The sequence below is a fragment of the Leptosomus discolor genome, chromosome 9 (assembly GCF_034619465.1).
Source record: "Leptosomus discolor isolate bLepDis1 chromosome 9, bLepDis1.hap2, whole genome shotgun sequence".
In the NCBI taxonomy this organism is placed as follows: domain Eukaryota; kingdom Metazoa; phylum Chordata; class Aves; order Leptosomiformes; family Leptosomidae; genus Leptosomus; species Leptosomus discolor.
The window spans coordinates 22,451,859-22,479,701 of NC_141399.1; the positions used below are offsets into that span (position 1 = coordinate 22,451,859).

General features: G+C 37.6%; 1 protein-coding gene across 1 annotated transcript in view; it reads left to right on the top strand.

Annotated features, from left to right (window-relative positions):
* SYN2 (synapsin II) overlaps window positions 1-27,491 on the top strand; it is a 188,545-nt gene extending 161,054 nt beyond the window's left edge. Inside the window, exons 10-13 of the mRNA XM_086469933.1 lie at window positions 3,099-3,248; window positions 20,725-20,785; window positions 24,508-24,781; window positions 27,356-27,491. Of these exons, the coding sequence (XP_086326059.1) occupies window positions 3,099-3,248; window positions 20,725-20,785; window positions 24,508-24,781; window positions 27,356-27,491 (621 nt within the window). The remainder of the gene's footprint in view (window positions 1-3,098; window positions 3,249-20,724; window positions 20,786-24,507; window positions 24,782-27,355) is intronic.
* Window positions 27,492-27,843: the final 352 nt, after the last annotated feature.

Here is a 27,843-nt window from a genome sequence, read left to right on the forward strand (position 1 = left end):
TTTAGCTCTTTCAGGGGTTAATACACACGTGGTAGTGAGAGCGGCAATATTTTTAAAAGTAACTGTCATTGATGCCTCCCTTCAAGGGGAGCAGGTTTTTAGACTACAGGTTTAACTCCGTCTCTGAAAATCAGATGTTTTGCAGTGGACAACAAAACATCCAATGTCCTTGACACTGACATCAAAACTTTCTAACACGCAGTCATTATTAACACTTTGAAGTCCTGGCCAACGTATCTGGCACATATGGTTGCCTTCTCCCTCCAGGCATTAGGCGTATTACTCTTGCAAGAAGCAGCTCATAATAAAAAATGAAGTGGATCTTTAAGCATTACAACAATTTTAAGAAATAGCAATAACTCAGTAGAAATTAATACTAAAGTAAATCCGCAAAAATTTTGTATTTCAATAGCCACGTAACCAGCAAGACTAGATTTTACCCATTCAGAAATATCAACTCATATTGGTTCAATACTTTTCTCTCAATTAATTAAAGACATTGGTTATTTTCCACTTAAAAATACTTTTATTTAAAAATACGGTAAATTTTATAGAAACTTTCTGTGTAGTTATTAAGCATTTCTTCAATACTGTTGATGTGGCCCAAGAACAGAAAAACATTCCTTCATTGCTTAGGAAACATTTGCTCTGGACTTCAATTATTATTTCGTTGCTTACTTTGCGGTTTATTTTAAAGCCCTTCAGCTGTGAGGAAGCTTAGAGGAGACAGGCTAGATCTGAAAATCCCAGAACAAGTGATGCCAGCATTTTGGTTGCTAATACACAATGCCAGCATCTCTTGTAAATGAACAAACAGAAGAATCATGTAAATGCTTTTGGGCTTCAAACAGATCTCATTATTAGAACAAAGTAGTCTTTGTCAGCCTCTGTAAGAATTTCTATAGCACTTATCTTATTTTGAAAATCCTCAAGCTTAGGTAATGTTAGTTACAATGCAGCTCATTCCCAACTACTGTGCAAGATAAAAGGTTGCATTCCAGTGTTACAATGAACATGCATGTTCTTTTACATTCAAATGTCTCTTTAAATACCCAATTTGTATGTGTAATTCCTAGAAGCACTTGACTATCTGAAAGAAGGAAAGTAAAACTGTTCTCTTTGTCTACAAAGGAGATAAAGTGTTCAGTGTAGGGTGAGGGATTGAGGAGAGTTATGTGGTCCCCGATATACCCCTTCTGCCTCAGGAGGGATCCATACAATGCAGATGCACTAGCTTCATGCTGGTCAGTCTGATCCCTGTGTCACCCCTACAGATAACAAAAGTTCTTCCACCTTGTACAGATTTGCAGAATCAGGTCTTATCACAAAATTTCAGTATCTTCCCTTCAACTGTCCAAGGTGGACAACTTACAAAAATAGCTCAAGGCAATGACCTACAGCAGAATGCCATCCTGAAGAGGTGGGAATCGGCCCCTCTAGCCAAAACAGCCCTGCCTCCAAATGGCAGAGCTCTCTTTCTAGTCCTTTTGCCAGAGGCTAGAGAGGAGTATGGGAGGTTTAAGGTGTTTCTCTGGCCATTAGCACTTACGATTGCCTGTGGCAGCCAGAGTCCTCCAGCACCCTTTTGACTCTGTTGAACCTTTTCAGTCTTTTTCCCTTTACCTGTAATAGAGAAGGAACCTCAGAAGCCAAAGAGGTACAGCAAGGCACACTTTTGGAAGTACTAAAATACCCTCATAAAACTCACCAATCCTTCTGCAGTTGTGCAAAATCCGTGAGGATCTCTTACTAATGATTCTTTCCTCCTTCACCCACCACCACCTTGTCTCTTACCAGCACAGCTTATTATTGTGTCTGCTGCAGGATTTGCCTACACTAGTGAGCAATCTGGTGTGAGATTTGGCAGCTGGACAGGTTTTCACAGACTGAAAGTTAGATGGACACAACTCCGTTTGTACAAAGGCTCTAACTGGATCAGATCTAATGACATCCATACGGTGTATTACTGCTAATGTAGTCTAACTGCTTTATCCCTGACAGGCTCTTATTAATTATTAATACTATTGTTTGTATTGTAGGCCTCAGTCACTCGTGACCCACACCTGTGAGAAACACCAGAATGCAGGGCTGCAGGTGACATGCCCTCACCTGTTTCTGAATAGCCTTGATACATACTGAAAAGGATTGTAGTTTCTCAAAAGTGAATTAAATCCTTTTATTGTTGAAATAAGAATGTCCAGTGCCATTGTGAATAATAGTTATATTACGTTACACTTTTATTTCCCCTGAAACAAACACAGATGCACCAAAAGTAGATACACCATAGAAATAATAAAGATTCTGTAGAAATAGCAAATGCTTATAACCCACTGAAGTGACTGAATTCAGTATCAGTATTATTCATCCAAATAGCTGAATTTAATAATTGCTTAACACTCTTAACCTGCCTTTAGAATGGAAATGTTCACATTTTTATTTGCCTCTCTGATATCCTGCTTGCTTTCTAGAAATTCTTATTACTTTTTTGCATCAGCTGCATTGCAACCATACTACTTTTCAAAAAGGATGTGAATGATAACAAGGTCTTATTTAAAATTTGTCTTTGATCAGTAAGGATCCAGTCTTCCATAGCATAAATCCAATGAATAGCTAGGAAGTTGAAGTTTTAGTTTGCATTTCCGGGTTCTAATTCAGCTGAGGAACATGGTAGGAGCCACAAAAACAGGTAAGAGAGAAAATCTTCAGAAACGTAGCTTAGACGGAAGCTCAGACAGTTACTTCAGATTTTTGGCTGACCACTGAATAGCCTAAGAAACATAATTTTCTGTATCTGCTCTGTGCTTCCCACAAGAGTCATGTTCCCCAGAGAGTGTGTGCCCAAGTATCATGCTGAACCTGTATATTGCTTGAAGGTTGGAAACGGGTGACATTGTAAAGTTGCTGTTCACTTGGTGTGCTAACACATACCTTGCACTCAGGCTTTTTTTTTTCTGATATAACATTTACCGTTTCTATAGATCTTGTTTGACTTCTGTTAAAACCAGTTAAGTAAATAGATAACCTGACATCCTACACAGATGTAGAATAAGATTGACTTGGTGCCCTTTCAGTAGCTGATGTATTGTTTTATTTTACAGGTCATGGACTGTGCAATGCCTCTGATTGGTGAGCACCAGACTGAAGACAGGCAACATATAACTGATCTAGTCATAAGCAAAATGAACCAAATGTTGTCCAAAACTCCTATACCATCTCCTCAGAGACCCACTGCCACTCAGCAGCCTCAGGTAGTAAACTTTTGTTTGTAAAATAGGGAGTCTTATTGTATAATTTTAAGCTCAAAATTTTCCTCGAAGAATTTCACTGGAAAACTATGCAGACATACCCTGAACTACAAGGATTCAAGACCGTATCAACATGTTTTATAGGTTTTTCATATTTAAATGACATTATCTCCAGATTTAATCAAGTAGTCCAAGTGTTGGTGTGGTTTTACCAGTGAACTGATAACTGGATTCAGTGAATTACCAGGCTTTGTATTGTTTCCTTTCAATTGCATCTGTATAAAATATCATGGAAATACTAAGAAGCACTGTCATAGAGAATCTTTGCCTTGAGGATGCCAGAAAGAGTATCAAGACAATAGTTCTTGTTGTTCTTGTGAGAAATTAATTACATGATAATCTTTTTTTATGTGCCGCAATTCACAAAATATCTTTCAAATCTAGGAAACTCCTGAAATATGTTTAGTGTATTAGAAAACTTGTGTCAAAGGTTGCAAATAGATGCATTTCACTTATTTTATCTTACATGGCCTGATAGTCAAAGTGTGGGCATGCAGAATTCTGCACCTGACCTTGCTACCAGCTGGCTTTCACAGTTTGGAAATCATCTTTGTGTTTCCATTTCCATGCTTACAAAATGTGAAGTTTATTTTTTTGCTGAGAGTGTGGTATTTTTGCAAAAGGCTCTAAAAGCGTACAAGTTTGGCCTCTAAATTGGAGAGATAATGGATTTGATGGGTGGACTATTAGATGCCCAGATGGCCACATCCAGAGTTACAGTCAACAAATTGATGTTCAAATGGAAACCAGTAACAAGTGGTGTCCCTCAAGGGTCTGTATTGAGACCGATGCTGTTTAATATCTTCGTTAATGACATACATAGTGACATTCAGCAAGTTTGCGGATGACACCAAGCTGAGCGATGCAGTCAATATGCTAGAGGGAAGGGTTGTCATCCAGAGGGACCTGGATGGTAGGGTTCTGCACTTGAGTCATGGCAGTACTCTGATATCAGTACAGGCTGGGTGATGAGTGGACCAAGAGCAGCCCTGCAGAGAGGACTTGGGAGTGTTGGTGGATGAAAAAATGAATACGAGCCAGCACTGTGCGCTCGCAGTCCAGAAAGCCAACCACATGCTGGGCTGCATCAAAAACAGTATGGCCAGCAGGTCAAGGGATGAGATTCTCCCCCTCCACTCCACTCTGGTGAGACACCACCTGTAGTGCTGTGTCCAGCTCTGGAATCCTCAGCACAAGAAAGACATGGACCTGCTCCAGCAGGTCTAGAGGAGGCCATAAAGATGACCATGGGGCTGGAGCACCTCCCCTGTGAGGACAGGCTGAGACAGTTGGGGTTGTTTAGCCTGGAGAAGAGAAGGCTCCAGAGAGACCTTATAGCAGCCTTCCAGTACTTAAAGGGACCTACAGGAAAGGTGGGCAAGGACTCTTGATCAGGGAGTGTGGTGATAGGATGAGGGGTAACAGTTTCAAACTGAAAGGGGGGAGATTTAGATTGGATATTAGGAAGAAATTCTTTGCTGTGAAGGTGGTGAGGCACTGGGACAGGTTGCCCAGAGAAGCTGTGGCTGCCTCCTCCCTGGCAGTGTTCAAGACGAGGTTGGATGGGGCTTGGAACAACCTGGTCTAGTGGAAGGTGTCCCTGCCCATGGCAGGGGAGGTTGGAATTAGATTATTAGTCTAGACCTAAAGGTCTGTTCTAGCCCAAACCATTTTACAATTCCATGATTCTTTGAAAAGTGCTCTATAACTGCTAAATAGCATCTTTTCTGTCTGCACAGCGAGGCAGTAGGTCTGATCAAGAGCAACATTATCAGCTCCAGCTGTCGGGTACTTCTTTTAATGTACTGAAGGAAGAAACCATGACAATACACTCTGACATAAACTATTAAGGGCTATATTGCTGCTCTGTACCAGCACAGCTCTACGGTAATCAGTTTAGCAACAGAATAAGCCAAGCTGAAATACAGGAATTACCAAGCCTAAATCAAGAATCTATTTTTGCTCCCAGTAGGCTCCACACCAGGTAAACAATTTTGTGGCATACCTCAGACAGACTAGTTCTTGAGGCAGAATGACGAATTTGTTCTTCAAATATATCATCATGCTTTAAGTTATAAAAATATACTATCCCACATAAAAAAGTGATGTGGCTTCTATATATATTACAGCCACTTGAAACTAAGCACAAAATTGTTTCAACCACAGAACCACATACAATGGAGAATTTTCCATCCAACATGACTCAAGTCCATTGTAAAGGGCACTGAAAAAGAAAGACAAGGAGGGGAAAAAAAGAAATCACCTTATGCCAAAATACAGTTTCTATTAGGACTAGTAAATTAGCCATAGATTAAAATGAAGCAAAGAGTCAAATTTGGAGTTGCCCAGACCGCACAAGTCAACATAAATCAAAATTTAACACAGTAATAGACATTATTGTAACATTAATAGATTCCCAGTCATTTAAAGCATTTGATATTTCACATTATGGGGAAAAAAATGTAAGGTCTTGAATAGGCATGCTTCCCTAAATTTTAAAGAGGACAGGGTAGGAACAATGTTTATCATTACTGGTGTCATCCAGAGAAACTGGTTATCTGTTGTATGTAAATAAAGTTTTTACTCATTTCCAAAGAACTGCCTACATAAATCCAGAATGAAAATAGGACACAAGGAACATTTTAAGAAAGTTACTAAATTCCTCAGTCATTGCTGTCACTCATCATGTCCAAAAAAGGGTTTTTTACTCTTAAAAAAGTTTTGGATGAATCCAAAGATAGTGTTTGCTGGCTAGCTGCTGAACTTCTATAAGATTTCTACTTAGTTTAGGTTACTGAAGAATTCAGCCTTTGCTAATGGCCACAGGATGTGACTCAACATTAATCTTCTTTTCCTTATCCTGTCCTTAAATTATGGACTGGCCAAAATCAGAAATATCACTTCAGAATATTTGCAGTATTTGTTAGTTTTCCTCTCCGTGAATCAGACTCTGCTTCCTTAAAATTTGCCTTGTTATATTATGTACCAGTTTAGGACAGACAAAGGAGATCTGAATTTCTCCAGAAGATACCATTTACCAAATACCTGTTAATCTTCCCATCTGTAAGAGAAAATAATGAAACAGATCTGTAGTATTTAATACAGGTATCTCCTCATGTGTAGTTATTTTTTTCTGGATTATTTTCCTGAGATTAAAACCAGCCTGTTAAGACAAGCTGTCCCTTTCGTCTTGAACAGTCTTCTCCTTTTTTAATCTAAGAAATTATTTCCTGTTCTTGAGAAATACAGTCCATTCATTTGTGGGGCAGGGGGCATACTGCATATTTCTACAGGTCACATAAAATGCAAAGCCAGTAATTTATCCCAAATCAACTGTGTGCATATGTATGTGTGGTCTTAGAAACCGAAGTAATATAACTATCAAAGAGTAATTTGTGTGTTTTGCTACATCTGCTTTTAAATGATCAGTTTACAGTGAGTAGTACAGCTATAGATGTCATGTTTTGAATTCCCTTATTATCTCCCTGGGTTTTAAAAAATTTTTTATAATCTACCCACTACTGTGGCATTGGGTGCATCGTACATAAAAGAATGCCTCAATTTATAAATGCCCGCAGTGATCAATACTGTTCCAATTAACTATCCATCAGAAAACAAATCAATGATTAGGAAAATAAGTCTTTGTTTACAGCTGTGCAGCCAAATCTTGATGGAAATGATTGGCCTTGCAATATGTTCTGAAGGCCAACAATGTTCCCTTTGTCAGAGTGCCAGAAGGAGCAAATTCCAAAGGGACCTCAGACAATCCTTGCTTGTATTGAGACCTCAGAGGTGCAGACCCTGTGATTCTTAAACCCTTTAAATCTATAATCTGAGATACCAGAAATATTGAGATATTTTAAATACTTACTTTGTATATTACATATTTATTTATTTACTGATAAACACTTGCACAGGCTCTATAACAAGTTCTGCTGGTACACGCAATGGCAGAGAATCTGTTGAAGGAGAAAGCAGCAGGTTGCAGCTCTGTGTGTTGCTGCAGCCAACAAACTCTGTCTCATGCCTTTCTCTTGTGGTCCCAGGCTACAGTTTCCTGCCTACCTTTGACAGCATGATTGAAGTGTATTGGGCTAGGCAGTATTCCTGATTACAGGATTCAAAGCTTGCCAGTTTTGCTTTTATCAGCTACCTTGCAAGTCTTCCCACTGCAAAGAAAAGCGAGAGTCCCTGGACTCAGAGAAGTTCTATCTGGTACAACTACATATGGGCAAAAAACTCTTTCCAAAAATTAAGTCTTTATTTAATTTAAAAACATGACAGCTTGTGATGAAAATATATAATAGAACTTTATCTAGGAATATGATTTTAATAGAAGTTTTCCATAAGATAAACCTGCTCTCCTTGCAGGCAATAAAATGATGGAAATCTGATTTTCCATTTTTGGTAAACTCTTTGAACAATTCTGACAGCTCTTTTGAGAAGCTTTTTTCAAATCTTTCCTAAAAACCAAAGCAGTGGATTAAACTACACAGTTTTTAGCCAGTGGAATCACTTAACTCTATCTCCATCTGTTGATAGGAAAGATCACTGCCCAAACTTCTGCTATCTGGATTTGCAAAACTCTGCAGGTGGTTGCTCAGTGCAGGCTGTTTATGCTTGTTTCTGTAGCAGCTTTTGTATATAAAACAATAATAGTAAAGCATCTGTTCAAAGCTGCATATCAAGTCATTATATGAATTGTGGTGAACTAAATATTCTGTGTAGAATATTACATAGTGCATGAGTATTACTGGAAAATGCAAATATTTACGGTCACATTAGCAGTTGAAGCTAAGGAGAATCATACTAGGAAAATGGTATTGCAGTCTGCTCTGTTGAGACCGTGTTGCATTATCCACAAAAGACCAAGGAATTTATTATCCTTAATGGAAGGAAGAAATTTGTGCACCAGAGACACAATATCCGTGACGACAGAACATCACAAAGAGCACAACATTTCCAGCTATATCCTGGTTCTGTTCCATTTAACAGAAAAGAGCACCCGTAATAAAACAATAAATGATGCAGAAGTAAAGGATGATACTTTAATTATTTTGAGACTAGAATAGCAGAACCTGAAGTGTTCAATTTCTTAACACTAATTTCTAAAATGTTTTAATACCTTCTTTGCTCTTCACCCAGGGAAGCTCAGTACGATTACGTTCAGTTCAGTAGAGACTGGGATCGAGGAGCCCTTACTCTGCTGTCTTCAGCTGTTTAGGGATATGGTTTGATTTATTTCCTTTTTTTCCAATGTTTATCTTGTTCATTCTTCGTTCCCTGATCCCTTATATGATTTCACTGGAGCCAAGCAGTTTTCTCCAGTTTTATTTTTCTATGTTCAGAGAGAAAATTGAAGCAAATGTGAAGATAGTGTAAATAACCAAAAGTGTTACTTAGAGAGAGAAAAGCAAACCATTATCAGATTACCTGTTCTTGAGCTTCCGTAGAGTAGTCATAGTTCTATTACCTTCCATCTGTTGGAGTTCCTTTTTTTTTTTTTTTTTTAAAGCAACCTACTTATGATGAGCAGCAATTTGTTTCAAATCACTGAAGCTTTTATCATGGCCAGACAATACAGTTTCTTGATTTGATCTTAACTGAAGTAGAACCCACTTAATTGGGAAGGTCCCATATGGAGTTATATGGAAATCTAGAATTTAGTATTAGTCTTCTTATTAGGAGAAGCAAGCTTCTCTGCACTAAATTTGAGATGTAGACCTTATTTCTAAATTACTTTCTTGCTTTGCACAGTCTCATAGAAGTTCATCTGCAGTATAACCATCTGTTAGGGGAAGAGAAACAGGGCCATGACTTGTAGGTTTGCTACAGCTTTGTAGTGCTAAATCTACTTGCCTTAGCCAGGCCTTGGTCATACCACCAATTAACATCACCACCAAGAATTTTCTTTCTGTCACAGTACCTTGGCACTTACTTGCAGGAACATGTTTTTCTTCCTTATGTCTGCAAGGAAAGACTGCCCAACAAATAAATTAAAAGACAACACTACATCATTCTGCATAAATGAGGGTAAATACGGAGTCTCGGTATTAGTGTCTGAGAATCCTGCTGACCTGGTACAAAGCAAATCACTCCCCAGTGTAATTAGATCTGTACTAACAGACAGCAGGAGTCATTTAGGAACAGCTTGCCTTAAGAAGGTTGCTAAATGATCTAATGACCCTTAAAACCATACATGCTGTATTTCTTTCTCTGAGGAAGACATTTAAATAGGGGGTAAATGGCAGCTATAGCATCACACGATCATAAAGCCAATGTACCCAGATTTGTGGAATAATGTGGAAGTCCAGATCCTACATGTACTCAAGAGATTAGCCTGACTTCATGTTCAGGGGAAGGGAGCACAGAGACGCTGGAAAATGTCTGGATGGGATTTTACTCTCTCTTTACTTGTTTACCTTTCCAAACCCTTGCATCAGGTTACTCTGCATAAATAGAGAAATACAGCTTGTCAATAAGCAAGTAGTATATCTGTGTAGGTAGTAATTGAGCATCTCTGTAGGCTGCATTAGCAATCCATATGGTTTTTTCAGTTCATTGTTTACCTCAGAGCGTTTGTATGCACTTTGACCATCAATGACTACAAACGAAATCTAAGTAGTTATTTTTTACCACTTACGCTGTCCATCTGCCAAAAAGCTCTTTTAAATTGTAGACCCTAGTAAACAAATTACTTTTCATATTAAAATGCTTATTGAGTTATTGTTGTGACTTAAAGGAAAATTAGTCAGGCAGCAGGAGGATGCCTTCCTAAAGATATTGGCAGAGAATCTAAAACATTGTCATCAAAACTCGTGAGGAACAATGAAGAATATTGGTGGGGCATATATACATCACAGAAGACAAAAGACAGTCCCTTTCAAAGGTTATGTAAGTCAAAAGCCATTCTTAAAACTGTCGTGTTAAAATGAGTTTTGAAATGCTGAAGGTACTGACCTGTTTCCCTGCAGTGGGCTCTGGTTATTTGAATCCTAGCGACATCTCGTGGCCTGTTCTCTTGTGGGATAACTGAGCTTGAGAGTGTGTATGATGTAGTGTTACAACATACCGCATCGTATTACAGAAGCTGTATCATATTAAACAATATGATAATTTAAACAAGAACTTGGGTATACATTTTACAAATACTAAATGCTTGCTGTTCAAAAATTTCTCATAATGCTGCTGTTATGTATTTATGTATTTTAATTATTTTAATATTGAATATATTTTAATGTGCTGCCTTAATGTGTGTGTATATATATATATAATTGTATATACACACACAATGTTTTGCTGTGTATATTTAGAAGAGGGGATGCTTATTTTAATCAAAGCGGGTTTTTAACCTTTTAGTTATTTTGTGTTTGTGAAAATGTAAGAAAAACAGCTGTTACCCTTTTAGATCCTAGTATAAATGTATGGAATTAAGAAAAGCAGAAGAAAATAAACATCTATGGACCCTGAGCTCACTGCATCCTGATAAACGGCCATATTTGAGGCACACTTCATTCCAGCTAAATTTACAACAGTAAAGTTTATTTATCACAAGTATAAAATGATAGCATGCATTTTACTACACCAAGGATGTTTGTCCATCTATGAAGAAGACACCTATTCAGGGCAGATACTGTGTTCTTCGTGTAAGTGACAAAGATCACAACAGAGGCAGAGACTCAGACTTTTAACTGCTGGATGAAGGAACTGCATATATTTAAAACAGTCACTATTTCATTACACAAAGCTTGATTTATTTTAAGCATTTGAGCTTGACATTTAGTTATTGTAATACACTAAAAACAAAATTCATGCAGGAAAATAAATCCTAAGATATTTACTATTGACAGTAATTAAAAAAACAGTGGGACACAATATCCAAAAGTTGAGCAGAGATTCTACTAACAAATTGATCATGAAAGTTAAGATAACCTATTTTAAAATACTTATCGAGATCCTGTAACAGTAGATGCAGTAATTACTAAGGGAGGTACATATGCATTGCTCAGTTCTGTTACTTATTTAGTCTCATGAACAGCAGTAACAGGTAAATAGCTTGCTGGATATTTGCTAGTGGTAAATGTCTACATAAACACTTCTGGTTGTTCACTGTGAATATATCCATTAAATGAGGATGATCAAATCAAAACACTAATAAGTGCTTATCTTCCTTAGCTTGTTTTGAAATAACTATAATAATGCCAAGAACTAAACAAGTGTGCCTTTACAACACCCTTTTTGGAGGAATCTGATGACTGTAAGAGATAATACACAAAGGGACATATATTAAAGGTTTAGTATTGTTTGGTCAAAATTTCTACTGACGTCAACAGAAATTTGTCCAAATGAAATAAAAGCTGTCAGGATGTGGCCTGATATTTTATTTTTATTACTGAATAGTCTATATTGAATGCTTATCACCAGCAGTGTACCTGGAAAAATACGTGATCTCTGCAGACAAGCCGAGCAAAGCTTGGTGAGAGACAGTTGCTTACGGAAGTACTCTTTAGAAGAGAAGCCGTAAGGAAAAAGCCCCACAGGCAACCTGACCGAGTCAAGCTTCAGGACCAGGATGATTAGAATGACTTCAATTGTCTGTAGGATATAGTGCTTTAGCCTCAGTGCTAACAATTTTATAATACAGAAGGCAACAAAATGCTAGCTAAAACTGAAAAACATAACAAGTATTACTAGTTAATAGATACTTTTACCCATTTATTTTAAGTAACACTACTGTTCTCTGTCTTCATTCACAAAACAAAATTATGCTTTTGTTAAATTTTTATTATCTTCTGCCAGATGATCTTCTGATCATCTCACAATCTGCCCATTTGTATTGGCAGAAGCAGACACTATCTTTGAGAAATCTGAAACTCCATGGTGACTACCCTCAAGAACAAAGAAAACATATAAGTTTTAAGTAATCATGAGCCCACCACTATAGAGTAGCCTATATGTTCTTAATAGACTTCTGCAAGAAATAGCTTTTTTGTCCCACCAACATTTTTTAGGAGACTTCAAAAAATGTCCTCATTCCTTTATAGAGCAAAATCCAGCCTTTTCAAAATTAAAACACAGAAAACGGAAAACAGTAATCCCTTTGTTATAGAACAGACAATAGGTGCTGCATGCACGAGTAGAAAAGGAGAGTCTGTTAGATCTCTCTGTTTTGTCTTTTGTCATCTTTTTCATATTTTAGTTTATCTTATTTTTCATCTATTTTTACTCTTGGATGTTGTTTATTTAAGCTGAACCTAATAGAAATATCTTTTTTTTTGGAGACTTTTCCTTGGTCTCCTTTCCTTTCCCAACTATGGTGGGTGTTTCCCCTCTACTTTTTTACTAACATTCTCTATCCCCACTTGACTTTTTTATTTGGTTTCTCTGACCTTTAAATCATAACTTGTTAAGCAAAGCTATTTGGCTTTACTCCATGTGTAACTTGCAAGGATTCTGTCCCTCTCCCCAGCAGTCATCGCCACAGTTTATTTTGAATAAAGACCGTGTGCTAAATATGTGTTAAAATTTTTAAACAAAGGAGAAGCATCAGGAGAAATTATGGAAAAATCCAAAACAGAACAGCAGCACATTTTCAAATATTCCTGATTTGTCCATAGAAGGAAAGAAGCACACACACCCCCACCCACCCCTTCAGATACTAATCTGGTGGTGGATCAGTGCTCCATCTGGCTAGCTGCCAGCAGAGCAAGCTTGTCAGAGTTAGGACCAACCACCAATACCTCCTCCGAACGTCCGCGTACTTGTGCTGCACCAGGAGAAGTAAGAAGAGAAGCACATGCAACCATTGATGGAGAGGTCTTCTGCTCTGTTCATATACTTGAGTTCTGAACTTTGCTATTGTTTGGGGGAGAGCTCAAGTGTTCCACTCAGTGCACTCCCTCTTTTTCATGCCTCTCCCACTCCACTGTTCTGTAACACTGATGCAATAATATTACGATAAAATGAGGGCTATAAGACCAGGCTTGAGTTAGCTCCAGCATCTTTTTTCCAGACTCTCTTGTTTCAGAGCATAAACTTCATTTCTGAATGGATCCGGTAATGATGGGTCTTTGTGGCTCAAGATAAAGTTCTGCAGATCTCAATCTCTTCCTTTTCATGCAAGAATCACTTGCCATCCCAGATTTAAATTTTTTTTTTTTTTTTTTTTTTTTTAAGACTGGAGGAGCAGATACAGGCTAGCAGCAGTCAGGGTCAAGGTCCCTGGGTTTAAGGGTCAAAACCTTCCTTACAACTTCAAACAAAGCACAGGATTTTGACACTATCAAGCCCCAAGGGGTATATTCTCCTCTGTATATAGAGGTACCTGTGTACACTGGCAAAGGTGTAAGGAAGTTTAACTTCCCAGTAACTGGGCAGTCTTGTAGATATGTTGTACTGCTTTCACTTGCCATCCGTCTGTCTTACAGATCTCTTTCTCTGGTGCAACCATGCCTACATACACATTTTAGTCCCAGCTCCTTTAGCACGCAGGGGGAGCTCTCTCCTATCACATAGCCCACATTCCTTCCTTGTCTATGGGGAGCAATTTTTTCACTGGAAAGAACTGCCTGAAAGCTGCTGTGCAACTGCATGCTTTTAATGTTCCCTTTTCAAAAATAGAAGTTGAAATCTGGGGGTTTTAAGCAAGAGCTGCAATAAAATAAGACTGCATCCTTGTCCATTAGAATTGTTGGTTGGCTCTGGAAGGGGACTGCCTAACTTCAACAAGTAATGGTACTCAAGAAATTATTTTCCCCCAGCAAGCTGACATCCTACTTTTTCTCTAGAAATCTCATCTCTTTGGGGGCTGGGATTGTTTTTGTTCAGCAGAATAACAGAAAATAGGGCTGGAATGGACAATGGGAGGTCGGTCACCTGTTTCAGTATCTCAGGGAAGATACTGGAGTGTACCTTTTAACAGCAGTGAGTCCGTACTAGGGTGCTCATTTTTAAGAATGTGTATAAATATTCAAGAAGGAACCTATTCTCTAGGAAGTAATTTTTTATCTAGCAATGGAAAACACTTAGTCTATAAAATCTAAGTTAGAATACTTTTTGATGTTTAAAAAAACCCCCTTTTCTAGTGTATTTTGTAACTACTATTCCAAGTAACAGTTACGCTGTATAGCTTGTTTTCTGCTCTTAGCAGTCATTTCCCTTCCCATTCAGAGGAAAGTCTTAACGGGTTTTGCATGGGTAGTTTGGAAAGTTGGTTGAGCAATAACAAAACTGCTCTAAATTTTTGAATATCACAACTGCAGCATGAAGAAACTCTAGGCTGGCATAAATTTTGCTGAGAGTATCTTTTCCATACAGATTTCCTTAGCGGAGAAGGGCAAGGCCAAACACTAGTACTCCAAAAAACTGTAAAAAGCAGGAGCCAACTGTCCTCTAGCCACCCTCTTTGCACTAGACAGAGTGAAGTTGTCTTCTTTTTAAGGTGTGCCTTACCACCTCTCTCCCTTATAACTGTAACTAGGCCAGTTTCACTGCCTTTCTCAGTCCACAGGGAATCTTTAATACAGTAAATAGAAAAGCTTTTGTAGCCCTGTTCAGCACCACTGGCAACACAGTGAAGCAGATACATCACCTATGCCAGATTCACCTGAAATAGGGTAAGGTCTGAACCAGCAACTGGTAAGTATGACTGCCGTGCTCACTACACGTTAAATGTATAAAGCAGTAAGCAAAGGCGCTAAGGAATTTCTTATTTTTGGATGCTCCATATCAGAAAGCCACTTTAAGATCTCACTGCTTTGCTAAATCGTACAATATGTGCATATTTCCAGCTTGGTTTTGTTCAGTTTATACCCATTTCTTCTTGGTTTGCATTGTCCTTTAGTCTAGCTTGATTTCTGCCTAGTTCTTTACTAGTACAATGTATTTATAAAAAGCAACTGTACTGCATTCAAGACTTCATTTTGCTAAACTAAGCAAGACATGTTCTTCCAAATGCTGTAGGTATAGACTCTTCCACCTGCCTGGTTAGTTTAATAGCACTTTTTTTCATAGAAACAAAGAATCACAGAATGGTTTGGGTTGGAAAGGACCTTGAAGATCATCCAGTTCCACCCCCCTGCTATGGGCAGGGACACCTTCCACTAGACCAGGTTGCTCAAAGCCCCGTTTGACCTGGCCTCGAACACTGCCAGGGGGAAGGGGACAGATTTTTTTTTTTTGTGCCAGATCAGCTTATATTCACCTTTCTTGAGCAGGGGTGATGTAAATGATACACAGCATCATGCCTAACACTCACGGGAAATACTTCACTGAATGTTTGATAAAGATTTGGTTTCTTCACTGCACAAATCTTTCCCATTAGGTTTCAGTTAGCGACCTCTGCATTTCTGACAGCTACATGTTATTAGTCCATAAAGAAATTATTTTGGATATTGCATTGAAGTTTCTCTTTTTTCTTTTCCTTTCTCTTTCTCTTTCTCTTTCTCTTTCTCTTTCTCTTTCTCTTTCTCTTTCTCTTTCTCTTTCTCTTTCTCTTTCTCTTTCTCTTTCTCTTTCTCTTTCTCTTTCTCTTTCTCTTTCTCTTTCTCTTTCTCTTTCTCTTTCTCTTTCTCTTCCTCTTTATCTTCCTCTTCCTTTTTCTTTTTCTTTTTCTTTTTCTTTTTCTTTTTCTTTTTCTTTTTCTTTTTCTTTTTCTTTTTCTTTTTCTTTTTCTTTTTCTTTTTCTTTTTCTTTTTCTTTTTCTTTTTCTTTTTTTTTTCTTTTTCTTTTTCTTTTTCTTTTTCTTTTTCTTTTTCTTTTTCTTTTTCTTTTTCTTTTTTCTTTCTCTTTCTCTTTTTCTAACTCCACTCATCAATTTAATTCTTCCTTTAGGCTATTTTGGTCCTGTAGTCTTCCAGCTTTGTATCATCTACCGGTTTTAGTAGCACACACCTACGCTTTTGTACCAACTTCATTAATGAAAATTCTACTTGAATTCCACATCCCAGTTATATCCCTCCCATTAGTTTTTCTTCAATAACTGCCAGTCTACTTAGTAGCCACTTCCTTACCCACAATGTAATTCCTGTAGTATGAGTGCTTAATCTTCTCCAGAGTAACTTGTACGTTTCCAATTGTCAGAGATATCTGATGTGGAATTCTGTATTTCATGAATTAGCTGGTTTTGATTTCTGACATGAAGAATGTCATCAATAAGAGCCCAGGAAGATCCTTGATTTTTACCTCCATCTCATTTTTAGCTTTTATTCCACCGGCCATCTTGCCTTTGCTCCTGTGTTTGTCATAATCTATGACACTTCAAACATTCATTTACTATTGACACCCTACTTAAATTATCTAAATTACCTCTCTCCTTAGCAATCACATTTTTTCTCAGTTCTTCTGTTACTTAATTGCTTTACTATTTATTCTCGTTCTTTTATGAGATCTAACTGAGCTCGTATTTTGGCAGTTCTCAGTTGATCCATCTACTTCTTGACCTGAAAAAATATGGCTTTCCCTTCAAATATTGAAATACCTATGAAAAGCTTCTATCACTGCATTAAAAAGAAAACTGAACAAAGCCTAAAAACAAGTATATGTGCTCCAACTACAGTTCACAAAATCTTCTAACTCAGCCAAATCAAAATCAATTTTTGCTGGGACTTAGTTTAGCATCTCTTTTGCCCAAGGGCTATTTCCCTGCCAAGTTGCTGGTTTTGCTCCCACCCATTTTGACATTTTTCTCATTATTCAAAATTCAAGTATATATGAATCTTATCTGCATTTATATGAATATACAAGGTAGAAAAAAGAAGTAATACCACTGATCAAATTCTAATACGACGTGCTTTGAAGAACAAACAGTACTTTCCTCTAGTTCTACCACTGAAATTCTAAGGAGACTGTTTCAGTTAAGTATGGAAAGGAAGGAAGTGCTAGAGATATCTAGAGACAACTATCTAGACAAGCAATGGGCTTTCTGCTCTGGCTATAATTAACTTTTAGCCAAAATTCTTAAAGACCATTTTGAAACCAAAGCATCAATTGTATACCCAGAGTTGAGAAATCACTACAGTATGCTTGCAGCATTCATGTGGCTTAGAGGTTTCCACAAGTAAAGTTGTGTTTTTTCAAAACAGTTATATAAACAGTAAATCCCCTTTGAACAGTAGAGATTCTATAAGCAGTTCTAGATAATGTTACTATCAACATCAGCAGTCCCTTCTCTTTGGGAAATTTGGATGGGATATGAAAGTTATGTTTCATAAAATGAAAACCAAAAGGGCTCCTTACAGCAGCAGTTACCACACCTCTCTTAGGTAATCCTAAACCATACTAAACACTGTAGTTTCTAGCTTCTGCACTACTAATTTTGCACTTTAGCCCTGAGCATCCAAATAAGAATCTGTTCAGGGTCATTTGCCATGATACGCTCTGCATTCTAATCCTTGATTCCTGCAATGTTTGAACTAAGCGGTAGGCAAGGCCATAGATTAGAACTGTGCTGCAGGAAAACATGTTTGTGCTAAAAGAAAGTGGTAGGAGGGTGAGCTTCGAGGCTGGGCAACAAAGGAAAAAAGAAAAAAAACAAGAGGGGTGAATACATCTGCAGGACAGGTCTAGTCCAGCATCTCTGTTCAGAGAGATTATGTTGCCTATGAGGAGCTAGCAGCTCTTACAATTACATTGGCATACCACCTTGGAGAAGTGAGAAGTAGCAGTCTGTAGTTAATTTGCCAACAACTGGTGTTTTAGAAGCAGCCTGGATTTTATTAAAGGCCTTGGCTCGGGACAGCAAACAAGACTGGTTCAAAGCCTGTCTTTAATATCAAGTATCAAGGTTTCTGACTGTCTGAAAGAAAGACTCTTGAAAAGGCCTGGATTACTACAGACCATTGAAAAACCATGAGTAAGATTCCTCGATTAGGAATGTAATGCTAATTAGTCTTTTTGGGTCAGCCTGGGTGGGTTGGCTAATTAGCAAAAGTAATATACCCATGTGATTGGCCTGGAGTGTGGGTGAGGTTCCTGGAAGCACCAGGTGATATCTGGTAAAAAAAAGGATGTGTGGGTGGTAAAATTAGGACAGCTGCAGTCAGTGACTAGCGAGTGGGAAATACACCTTCAACAGAAAATTCACAAAAACTTTCAGAACAGTTGAGGTAAGGATTAGCAGGCTTCTATAAGGTTTATTGAAAGCTTAATTTAGGATAAAATAATTTCTTTGTGAGATGGAGAGATATGCAGATTGCATAAGTACTGATGTTGTCATGTCAAGTCAGTGAGGCGGGGTGTGATAAAACCCAAGACCATTTCAGTGCAAGAACAAATGGCAGATTTGCCTCAGCCTCAAGGCATGGAGGAGACTGAGGCCCTGCAGATGTTGTTTTAACATTAAAGTAGATGTGAATTTAAACTGCCAGCCTCTGTTTTGAGTTTCTAAATAAAAGATGAGTTTTACCTACGTAATCTTTTACTTTTGTTTTAGCAGAAAAATAGCAACACTCATACCCTCCCAGGTCATCCTCTGCTGCTGCAGAGAGCCACGCCCATGGTTTGTGGCCCTTTGTAGTGCTAGGAGCACAGTTGAATGGTAGTCGTAGTCACGTTCCTTATAAAATATGATGCATGCTTGCTAACAAAAGTCACATGATCTGTTTGGTCCTCTGGAAAGAAACTCTTGGCAGTCTTTAAGCCCAAATACTTACTTTTTCCCTCTAAGGGCACGCTCCAAGTGTCACACTGCCCCACCAAAGGAGACACTGGCTCTCCCTGTGACAGAGCACCCACCCGATGCCCAGGAGGCACACAGAGGAAGGTGCCAGGGCCATCAGAACAATGGAGCAAGCATATTAGTTCCTCTGGGGCAACTTTTTAAGGTTTCCAGTCTGGACTAATTTCCCCAGTATCCAAGGAGTTACTGATATAAATGTGTATTGTTTCAGTGAGCTCCAACACATTATACAGAGTGGATACCACAACCACTTAATGTTACTGAAACATGTATAGGATAGAATGCCAACTTTTACATGTGGTTCAGAAAATTAGAGGAAGGAGAGAAACAAAACAGAGAAGACTGACTCACACTAAAGCACTTTAAAATTTTCTGGTGGCTGTCTTTCCTTATGAAATTCTCTTCTTTTCTACATATCCTCATTTCTACCTATCCTCATCCTTTCAATGATGCTTACCAAGAACTGTCTAACTGGGTGAGTTAATACAGGGATCAGATTTTGCCTCATTTGCCTTTTGTACGTATCATTTTTACTCCTCATTTGGTCTTCTCAGTGTTGGTAACTCTGAATAATTAGAGTTTTGGATCTGTCCTATGTCTTTATTTATGTAGCTAAAGCAGACGAAGCAATTTGCAACAGCTGCACACAAGAGTGTTGTTGTCTTGTACCATTTAAAAAGTGTGACTTCTAGATTGCTGTACAGGCATCATTATGAGTAAGATTTATTTCTGTAGCTCTAAGATCAAATACAAATCTATCAGAAAAAACCCCACCAGTAAGCTTTTCAAGAAACATGTTTAATTCATTTTACATTTACCATTTAATATGTTCTGGGATTTTTCCCTCTTGACAGATGGCAATTTAATTTCTGGATCCTTAAAAAAATCCCCATGCTATTATGTCCAATGATTTAACATATTTTACTTTTCAAAATATTAGAGATGGGCCTAAGACAAAGTTTAGATTCAAATACTAATGTTCCCAGAGGGTGTTCTGGTCCAAGGTTTTGATTCAGGCTCCTCTTTTCCTCTGGACAAGTATACATTTGAAAAGGATACTACCAAATAAATCTCCTGTTTTGAAAAGTTAAGTATTACATGTGTTTCTAATAACATGTTAGATTGAGTAGCATGAAGTAATTTCCATTATTTTTATTATTTGTCTGTGGTTTTTGCTTCCTTCTTTCATTCTGCTTAGCAAAACAGCTAACCTAGAGCAGTCCATGTCCCCTCCCATCTACAGTCAGCAAATCAAAGTGAAACTATCACTACGAAAAAAATCCCGCTGTGCTAGTGCTTCCAGATACAAGTGAATGTAATTAAAAATAAATTATTTCTTAACTTACACAAAGATATCTGTTGAAGTCCATTTCCTATTCAATCTATGCTAAAAAAGAGAGCAGAAGCAATGAGAGAGAAAAGTCATTCAAGGTGCTAGGAACTGAAGGAGAAAGACTGTACACAGACAGACATGAGATTTGAGAAGGCACTCCTGATGTCATGTTCACATGCTGCAAAGGGAGGACAATTTTTTTGAAGAACTCAGCTTTAGATTAGTCCAGGATTCATATATCATGTCAGATAGCAAGTAAATTAGAAAATGTTATCTGGAATAAATTAAAAGTATATGTTTGGCCCCAACCAATAAAGAGTTTTCTAATGAAAATAAAGACAAATTAGTGGAAAATTGGAATTAAGCTACTCTAATTTTTTTTCTTTTCTGTTTTGAAATGTATTTTCCAGAGTGGATCTCTAAAGGAGCCAGAGCCAAACAAAATCCCACCTCAGCGACCACCACCTCAAGGTTGTTTACAGTACATTCTCGACTGTAATGGCGTTGCAGTAGGACCAAAACAAGTCCAGGCTACTTAGATAATTGAGACTAAAAGCAAAGGTTAAAGTGAAAATGAAAAAAGAAAAGAAACAAACATACAATCTTAAAAGCAAACATACCAGTTTTGTTCAATTTTTGCATTGTTTCAGTGCTGACCTGGACTGTGTTTTTTCTATGCAGTGTCAACTATACCGTCTGGTTGTTTACTTGTTCATGTCTGTGCGTATAATGCTTACTGACCTTTCTCTGTAAAATCTGTGATTTCAGGGCTGTTGTCAACAGTGTACAAAGAATGTGCCTCTCTAGAGCCCAGTGCAACTGTACAGTATGGATAGTTAGACAGTATTTTTTGAGTATTATATATCGTTAAGTAAAATACCACCAAGGTTCATATCTAAATACTTTTGCTTACTCTGTGAGTGTGTGCACACTGTACTCATAGCCTTTATTTTTTTGTGCGTGTGCATGACTAATAGGTAGGTGATCCATATATATTTTTAAAAGTCTAGTTTAGAATTTGCTAGTGAGGCTTTTTATTTATAATTTTATAAAGTTTGTTAACATTTGAGTTATACGCAAGTGGAAGTCTAATATTTCAGTGACTCCATAAGATACAGTTCTTCCCAAGGAATATTTAAAATATCTTCTATTTTACATACTGGTATTCATATTTTTAGTAATTCTGCATTAAATTATTAGCTACAAAGCTATGTAAATGGGCCACCTATGTGCAATATCTCAGTGAAAGCATGCGTATTTATTGTATCCTATTTCAATTAAGTAGTACATTTTGCTGTCATTCTGAATTAGTAATCTATGGAGATTTTTAATGAAAACTAATGCAAATACTTTCAACAATCTTATACTTACCTAAGAGTTAAATCCCAGGTTATTTGGTGAGAAGTACCTCGAGGACTGTTAAACTTCCCGTAAGAGCTCATTTTTTTCAAATACGGAGATGTTAGGAGAAGAAAGACCAAGGTACCTTTAAACAGCTAAGGGATCTTGCCCTTTGATCAGAATGCAAGACAAAAAATGTCAGCAGTTTTCTTTACCAACTCAGGTCTATATTTTAAACCTAAAAATAGCCAGATAGCTATAAAGAAAATTCAGTCCCAGCGTTATCCACATAAATAGGTTTTATAATTGCTTGAAATCAAACATGCAAAAAGACTTGAGATGCCTGACAACTGCTAGATTTTCTATAGGTAGATTATTTGTGATTTTTGCATACCCAATTTATAATTTAATATTACGAGAAATACACAGGCAGGCAGTTAATCTGTTGTGAGAGATCTAGCCTAGAATCACAAGCCACACACTGCTAGCATACCATAAAGCTTAGTTGCAAATAAGCCACAAAACTATAATTTTAATCTTGAATATGTACAAAGATGAGTAGTGGCCATTAGTTTAGTGCAAACAGTTCTGTTTAAAGGGAAAACAGCCTTATGTTCTACTTCTGTTTTCCCTACAAACACTGGAAAAAATTATCAGTGAGAATCATCATTCTTAGTGTTTCTTTTATTTGTACAAGCTGGCTGGTAAGATGAGAATTAAGGTATGCATTATTAGCTATTTAAATGTTTGTGGTAAGTGCTACTGTTTACTACCTATCAGTAAATTACATGAATATTTTGCTTTAGTGATCAGCGTTTGTCTGGGTCAGTGATCATTCCTATGATGGCATTGGCTGTTTTGTCCTATACTAAGAAAATTCCACATAGAATCAGGTTCACAAATCCTTACCTCCAGACACCAGAGAAGTGAATAAACCCTGCTGCCCTGGGGTGAAGAAATGAATCTGATGATTGATTTTATTTAAAGCAGTTGATATTTTTTGCATGTAGTAGTACAAGTATTCACAAGTGCTTTTCACACGACATTTGTGAGTTGTGTGTGCAAAGAAGAGATGGGTGTTTCAGATAGGATTTTAGCTTGTTGACTAAAGAATTTACCAGGGCACACACTATTACTACATACCACAGACAAGAAGCAAGCCAAAATGTCTCTCTGCATGTAAGCATGCTTAGGTGCAATATTGTGGGTAACAGGGAACAGATGTTTTACAGTGTAGGCTTAATGTTCAGTTTTGTTGAGTTATTTTTGGTAAAAGTTTCTTTCATGATTGTTGCCTTTTGTACAACCCAGCTGCAAGAAAGTGAGCAAATGCTGGAAGTGTGACAGCAGTATATCTTTTATGTGAAATATCTTGTACAGCTTAATGTGCAATAAAAGAAAGTTATATCTGTCTTCAGTGTAAAGTTTCTGGCATTCAAGCCTGTATGTACAAGTGGGGGAAAGAAAACTTTCTAGTTTTCAATATTGAGTGAAAGGAGACTAATAAGAAAATGATCCTTATTAAGATGTTGCAAGACCATGTTATCACCTTCAAATATTTCCTACAAAAGTGGTTCAAATTAATAAACAATGAAGGCACATTCCTTAACATACAGTACGTGCTATTTATCTTTCTACACCACAACACACTGCTACAACTGTATTAAAACTTACTGAAGCATTAGGACATGCTTTTCTCAGACATACACTGGAATCTCATACAGAAAGTGGAAAGCTAACTAATTTAAAAAAAAAAAAAAAAAAAGTATTACAGCAGTACTTCCAGATACAAAGGTTTTCTTTTAGAGACCTGAATAGATTAAGTCTTTTACTTGCACTAATTATCTGTGTAAGACTAAAAATGTACAGAACATCTAGATCAGTTGTCTTCTATAGTATTTACTGGTCAGCAAAGTTCTTACCCTGACTGAAACGTTATACAAGGAAATGGCTCAGAATTTCATCCTATCCTTTCTTCCCCTTAACTCAGATGTCCTGTGTGCCTTATCACGTGCAAGAATAAAGATTCAGTTGTAACAACTGTCAGCCCAGAAAACCACACTCAGACATCTGACAGGAGATAAAAGCAGCATGCCCACTGATACCTGACACAGCACTGTGTCAGTCAGAAAGCAAAAAATAAAGCCGCTGTATGATGATGTAGCAGCTTTCAGCCATGGATTTCACAACCAAAGTCTCTACTACACGTAGTTTCACACTCGATACAGTATTTTGCCAGTATACTTCCTTCTCTGTGGAAAGATCTCCTTGGTAGAGAATTAGTAATGGCTTTCTTGCGTTTCTTGTAATGTTCTTGACATATTTCACTAAGGGATTAAGTAAGTTATCAAAAGACTTTAAATTAGCCAGAAAATTTCAGCGTAAAGCTAGTATACTGCTATAAGAGTGAATCTAAGAGAAATATTACAGAAATAATTTTAAAACTTTGGAGGAACAAAACAGAATAACTACACAGAAGATAGTAGCTGTATTGCTGAAATAAATGTTACTGGTAAATTCAATTATCTCGCAGCCTCTCCTTGAGCTGGGCCAAAATTACACTGGGTGTAACTCCATTGATTTGATTTGAGGTCAGTACCACTACTGCTGGGATGAATTTGGTACTTCTTAGCAATTTTAAGGACCAATCATAGGAGCTCCAAGCAAGTTACTAATGTACCAACTGTGATTAGTAGTATTGACTACATAAAACTGCAGTCCATATTAATAGCATTTTGCTTCAAAAGTAGAATTAATCACATTCAAGGGTTACTTTAAAGTGTTGGCTATAAAATCTAATATGAATTCTTTAATACTATAACATTATGAAGTTTTTCTTGTACTGAACCTAGGGGGCCCAGTGCAACCCCAAGGAATGCAATCACAAAGCCAGGAGCCATTGCAGCCACAGCGCATGTACCCCCCTGGCCAGTCAGCAAAGCCCTCAACTTCCCAGCCACAGCGTCCACCTGGACCTACAACTCAGCAACCACGTCCCCAGGCTCAAGGTCCTCCCAGCACCAGATTATCAAAGGAAGCAGAGCCACAGCCAGCTCCACAGCCAGCTCCTCAGCCAGCTCCACAGCCTGCTCCACAACAGAAGCCTCAGTCTCATCCACAACTTAAGTAAGATTTGCTTTATCCATCTTCTTGTCTCCTCATAACACAGATTTTGTTGTCGTAACCATAATTTGGGAGTTGGTCTAATTTTCAGAAAAAAAATGTACATATGTTCCCACATCTGAAATGAAGATAAAACATTTCAAAACGCTTATTCTCTGTTTATGATTAGTAAGATAGGCTCATTAGTTATATCCTAAGCACTACACAAAATTTCGGTTCTTATCTGTGCAATTTCTGCCCCAACTAGGTCTGAAAACTCATCATCTTTCTTGTATTTGTTTTCTCCTTTTTTATGTCACTGACTCATGATCTGGATGTGCTGTAAGCCTGCACAGAAAAGAGGAAGTCTTATCTATTTAAACTTTTAACCTTGCAGTTACTCAGACAACAGATTCCCGTTTCAGAAGGTCTATCTCAGAAATAATCCAAACGAACATGCTGGACAGTGGCTGCCACACTGTGCTTCTTTACGGTCACTCTTCATTCGTGGTTATACATTGCTACTGACTGTACAGCACAAGCAGCTCACCCCGGCCCTTTCCAGAGAGCAGGACTCGCACAGAAAACTTTCTGTAGTTGTCTCACTGCTGGCCGACTCCATACTGCACAGCGTGCTGGAGTTGCTCTGCCTTGCCAGCCGCCTGCTGCAGTAGTGAATCTGGAAAGGACCTGTAGCTATATGCCCCCTCACAGCTCAGACCCAGGGAACATGAGGAAGGTATTAGCAATGATTTGCTGGCTTTCAGCATGGTGATCCTGACACAGTGTGGCTGGTAGGGTCACAGGCACACTTGGCTTACTTTGGTGAGTACAAAGGCTGGCACGTAGTCTTTGTTATATCCAAGTAACACAGTCCCCTTTTTTCCACCCAACTCATAATTAGTGTGAACCAATTCTGAGTCCTGACCTGAGCATAATTCAGTGGAAAAGACGTGTTAGGTGACAGTCTGCAAAGATGGCAATATTTTCCTCGCCTTCCTAGGACAGTGTATTTCCTTATTCTGTTTTATAATCATAAACCTCAAACTAATTCATCCATCATTCAAGTATATGTAGAGAACAGGGAGGTTGATTTTCTTAAGCAACATGGAAACTGGTTTATAGTTTGAAAGTTAGCTTGTGAACTTCTGACATTTAAGAAAAGCAGTTAAGAACAGGTACAGAAGACCTGTACCACATACTGTTTCCCAGCTTTCTCCCTTTCCTTTAGTTCCTTGTTCAAATCTAGATTAATTTTTCTCTTCTTCAAATGGAAGAGAATAGTCTCTTTTTAAAGTAAATTAAATAAGGAGAAATTACAGTTTTTAAGATGTGAGCTGTAGTAAGAGTAATTTTTCTAACTTTCAAGAAGTAGTTTAAGGTCCATACCAAGACTCAGATCTCCTGCCTGTAGGGTTAACTCTATTTGCATGTGTATGCTTTGTATTCACCCACATGCTGTTGCCTAACCTGTATGTACATGTTATTAATCTGTGAATAAATATTTAATTAGGCTACTTATTGTGTTACTAATCAAGTCAAGTGCTGCTTCCCACCCTCCCTCTTTCAGTGAGTACAAACAAACATTTATCAGTCTATTCTCATTAACACAACTATAATTTATGAAAAACCTAAAACGCCCGTAGCGCTGTTTGCTGTACACTATTAGTTTAGAGGCAGAGAAGTTGCAAACCATGAAGAGTGTAAAGACAATCTGAATAAGAAAAATGTTTCAATTTTACTATAGCCAAAACTGAAATCCTGTTGTTGCACTGAGGTAAAAATGAGATCAGCTAGTTAGTTTTGCTAATGCATGGATGTCTTTGTAAAAAGGTTATAACTCATTAATGTTTCCCTTTTAAATTCAAGCCTACATTTTAAATATTATTTTATCTGACATGTCATGAGTTACAGTTTTAAACTTCAAATGTTTTCCTTCTAGTATGTTATTTTATTCATGCTTACAGAAACTTACACCATGGTTACATGGTACCACCAAAAACAGAATAGCATTGCTGGACTAACTGCTTATAGAGAAGAAAAATTATATCTGATTTGGGGAATTTTTTTAAAGATATAAAGTCTTATTAAGCCTCCATTAAGAATCAAATATCAGACAGAGAGAGAGAGAGAGAGAGAGAGCACATTACAACTTCAGGATTCAAACTCTTGCCAATACACCTAATTTTTCTTTGTCCGCAACTGTTTGCAGCCTTAACAAACACAAGTATTAATCATCCTGTGCTGGGTGGTGATCTGGGTTTAGCAGGCAAGCCCACTTTTTCCTCAAGTTCTAATTTATATTGTCCAATTTACTGGAATGTGATGTTCCAGATCTGTGAAAAGCGCAGTGTGTTCTCTAAAGAAAAGATCATCCTCCTTCTCAAATCAAAGTACAGAAGGAATGTGCTGTGTTGCAGCCGCTTTGTATGCTACATCTTACTATATTGCTTGTGTTGAATGTCCATTTTGTTCTCATGCAAACTGTCTACATCTTATGGTCATTTTTCCTTTTCTCATAATTTATACAAGTTATATGTGGATGGAAGCTGGTGGACAATATGGCCATACAAAACATGTTGCATTTTTGTCTTGCAGCAAGTCGCAGTCTTTGACAAATGCCTTCAGTTTCACAGAATCATCCTTCTTCCGGTCATCTGTGAATGAAGATGAAGCAAAAGCTGAAACTATTCGAAACTTGAGGAAATCCTTTGCTAGTCTTTTTTCTGATTAGCCAGCTTCATCCAAGTGCACCTAGCGTATAGTCTAAAACTACTTGAATGTTGCATAGGTTTTGTTTTCCCTGTGACAGTACTCTTCTCTTCTGTGCTAACTGTTGTATTAAGCAATATATTAAACTTACAAAAAAAAAAGAAAAAAATAGAAGAAGGTCTTTAAAGAGGTACCATTCAGGAACATGTATAAAAAGCTATAAAGAAGGAAGGGTTCTATTACTCACACAGATGCTGAATTCGGAGGTCCTTATCCATTGTAATATTGTGGCCTTACTGTGACTGAACTATATAATCCTATTTGAGACTCCTTTGTAGAACTGTGTTAATAAAGCATTGAGTAATGGGTTTCTC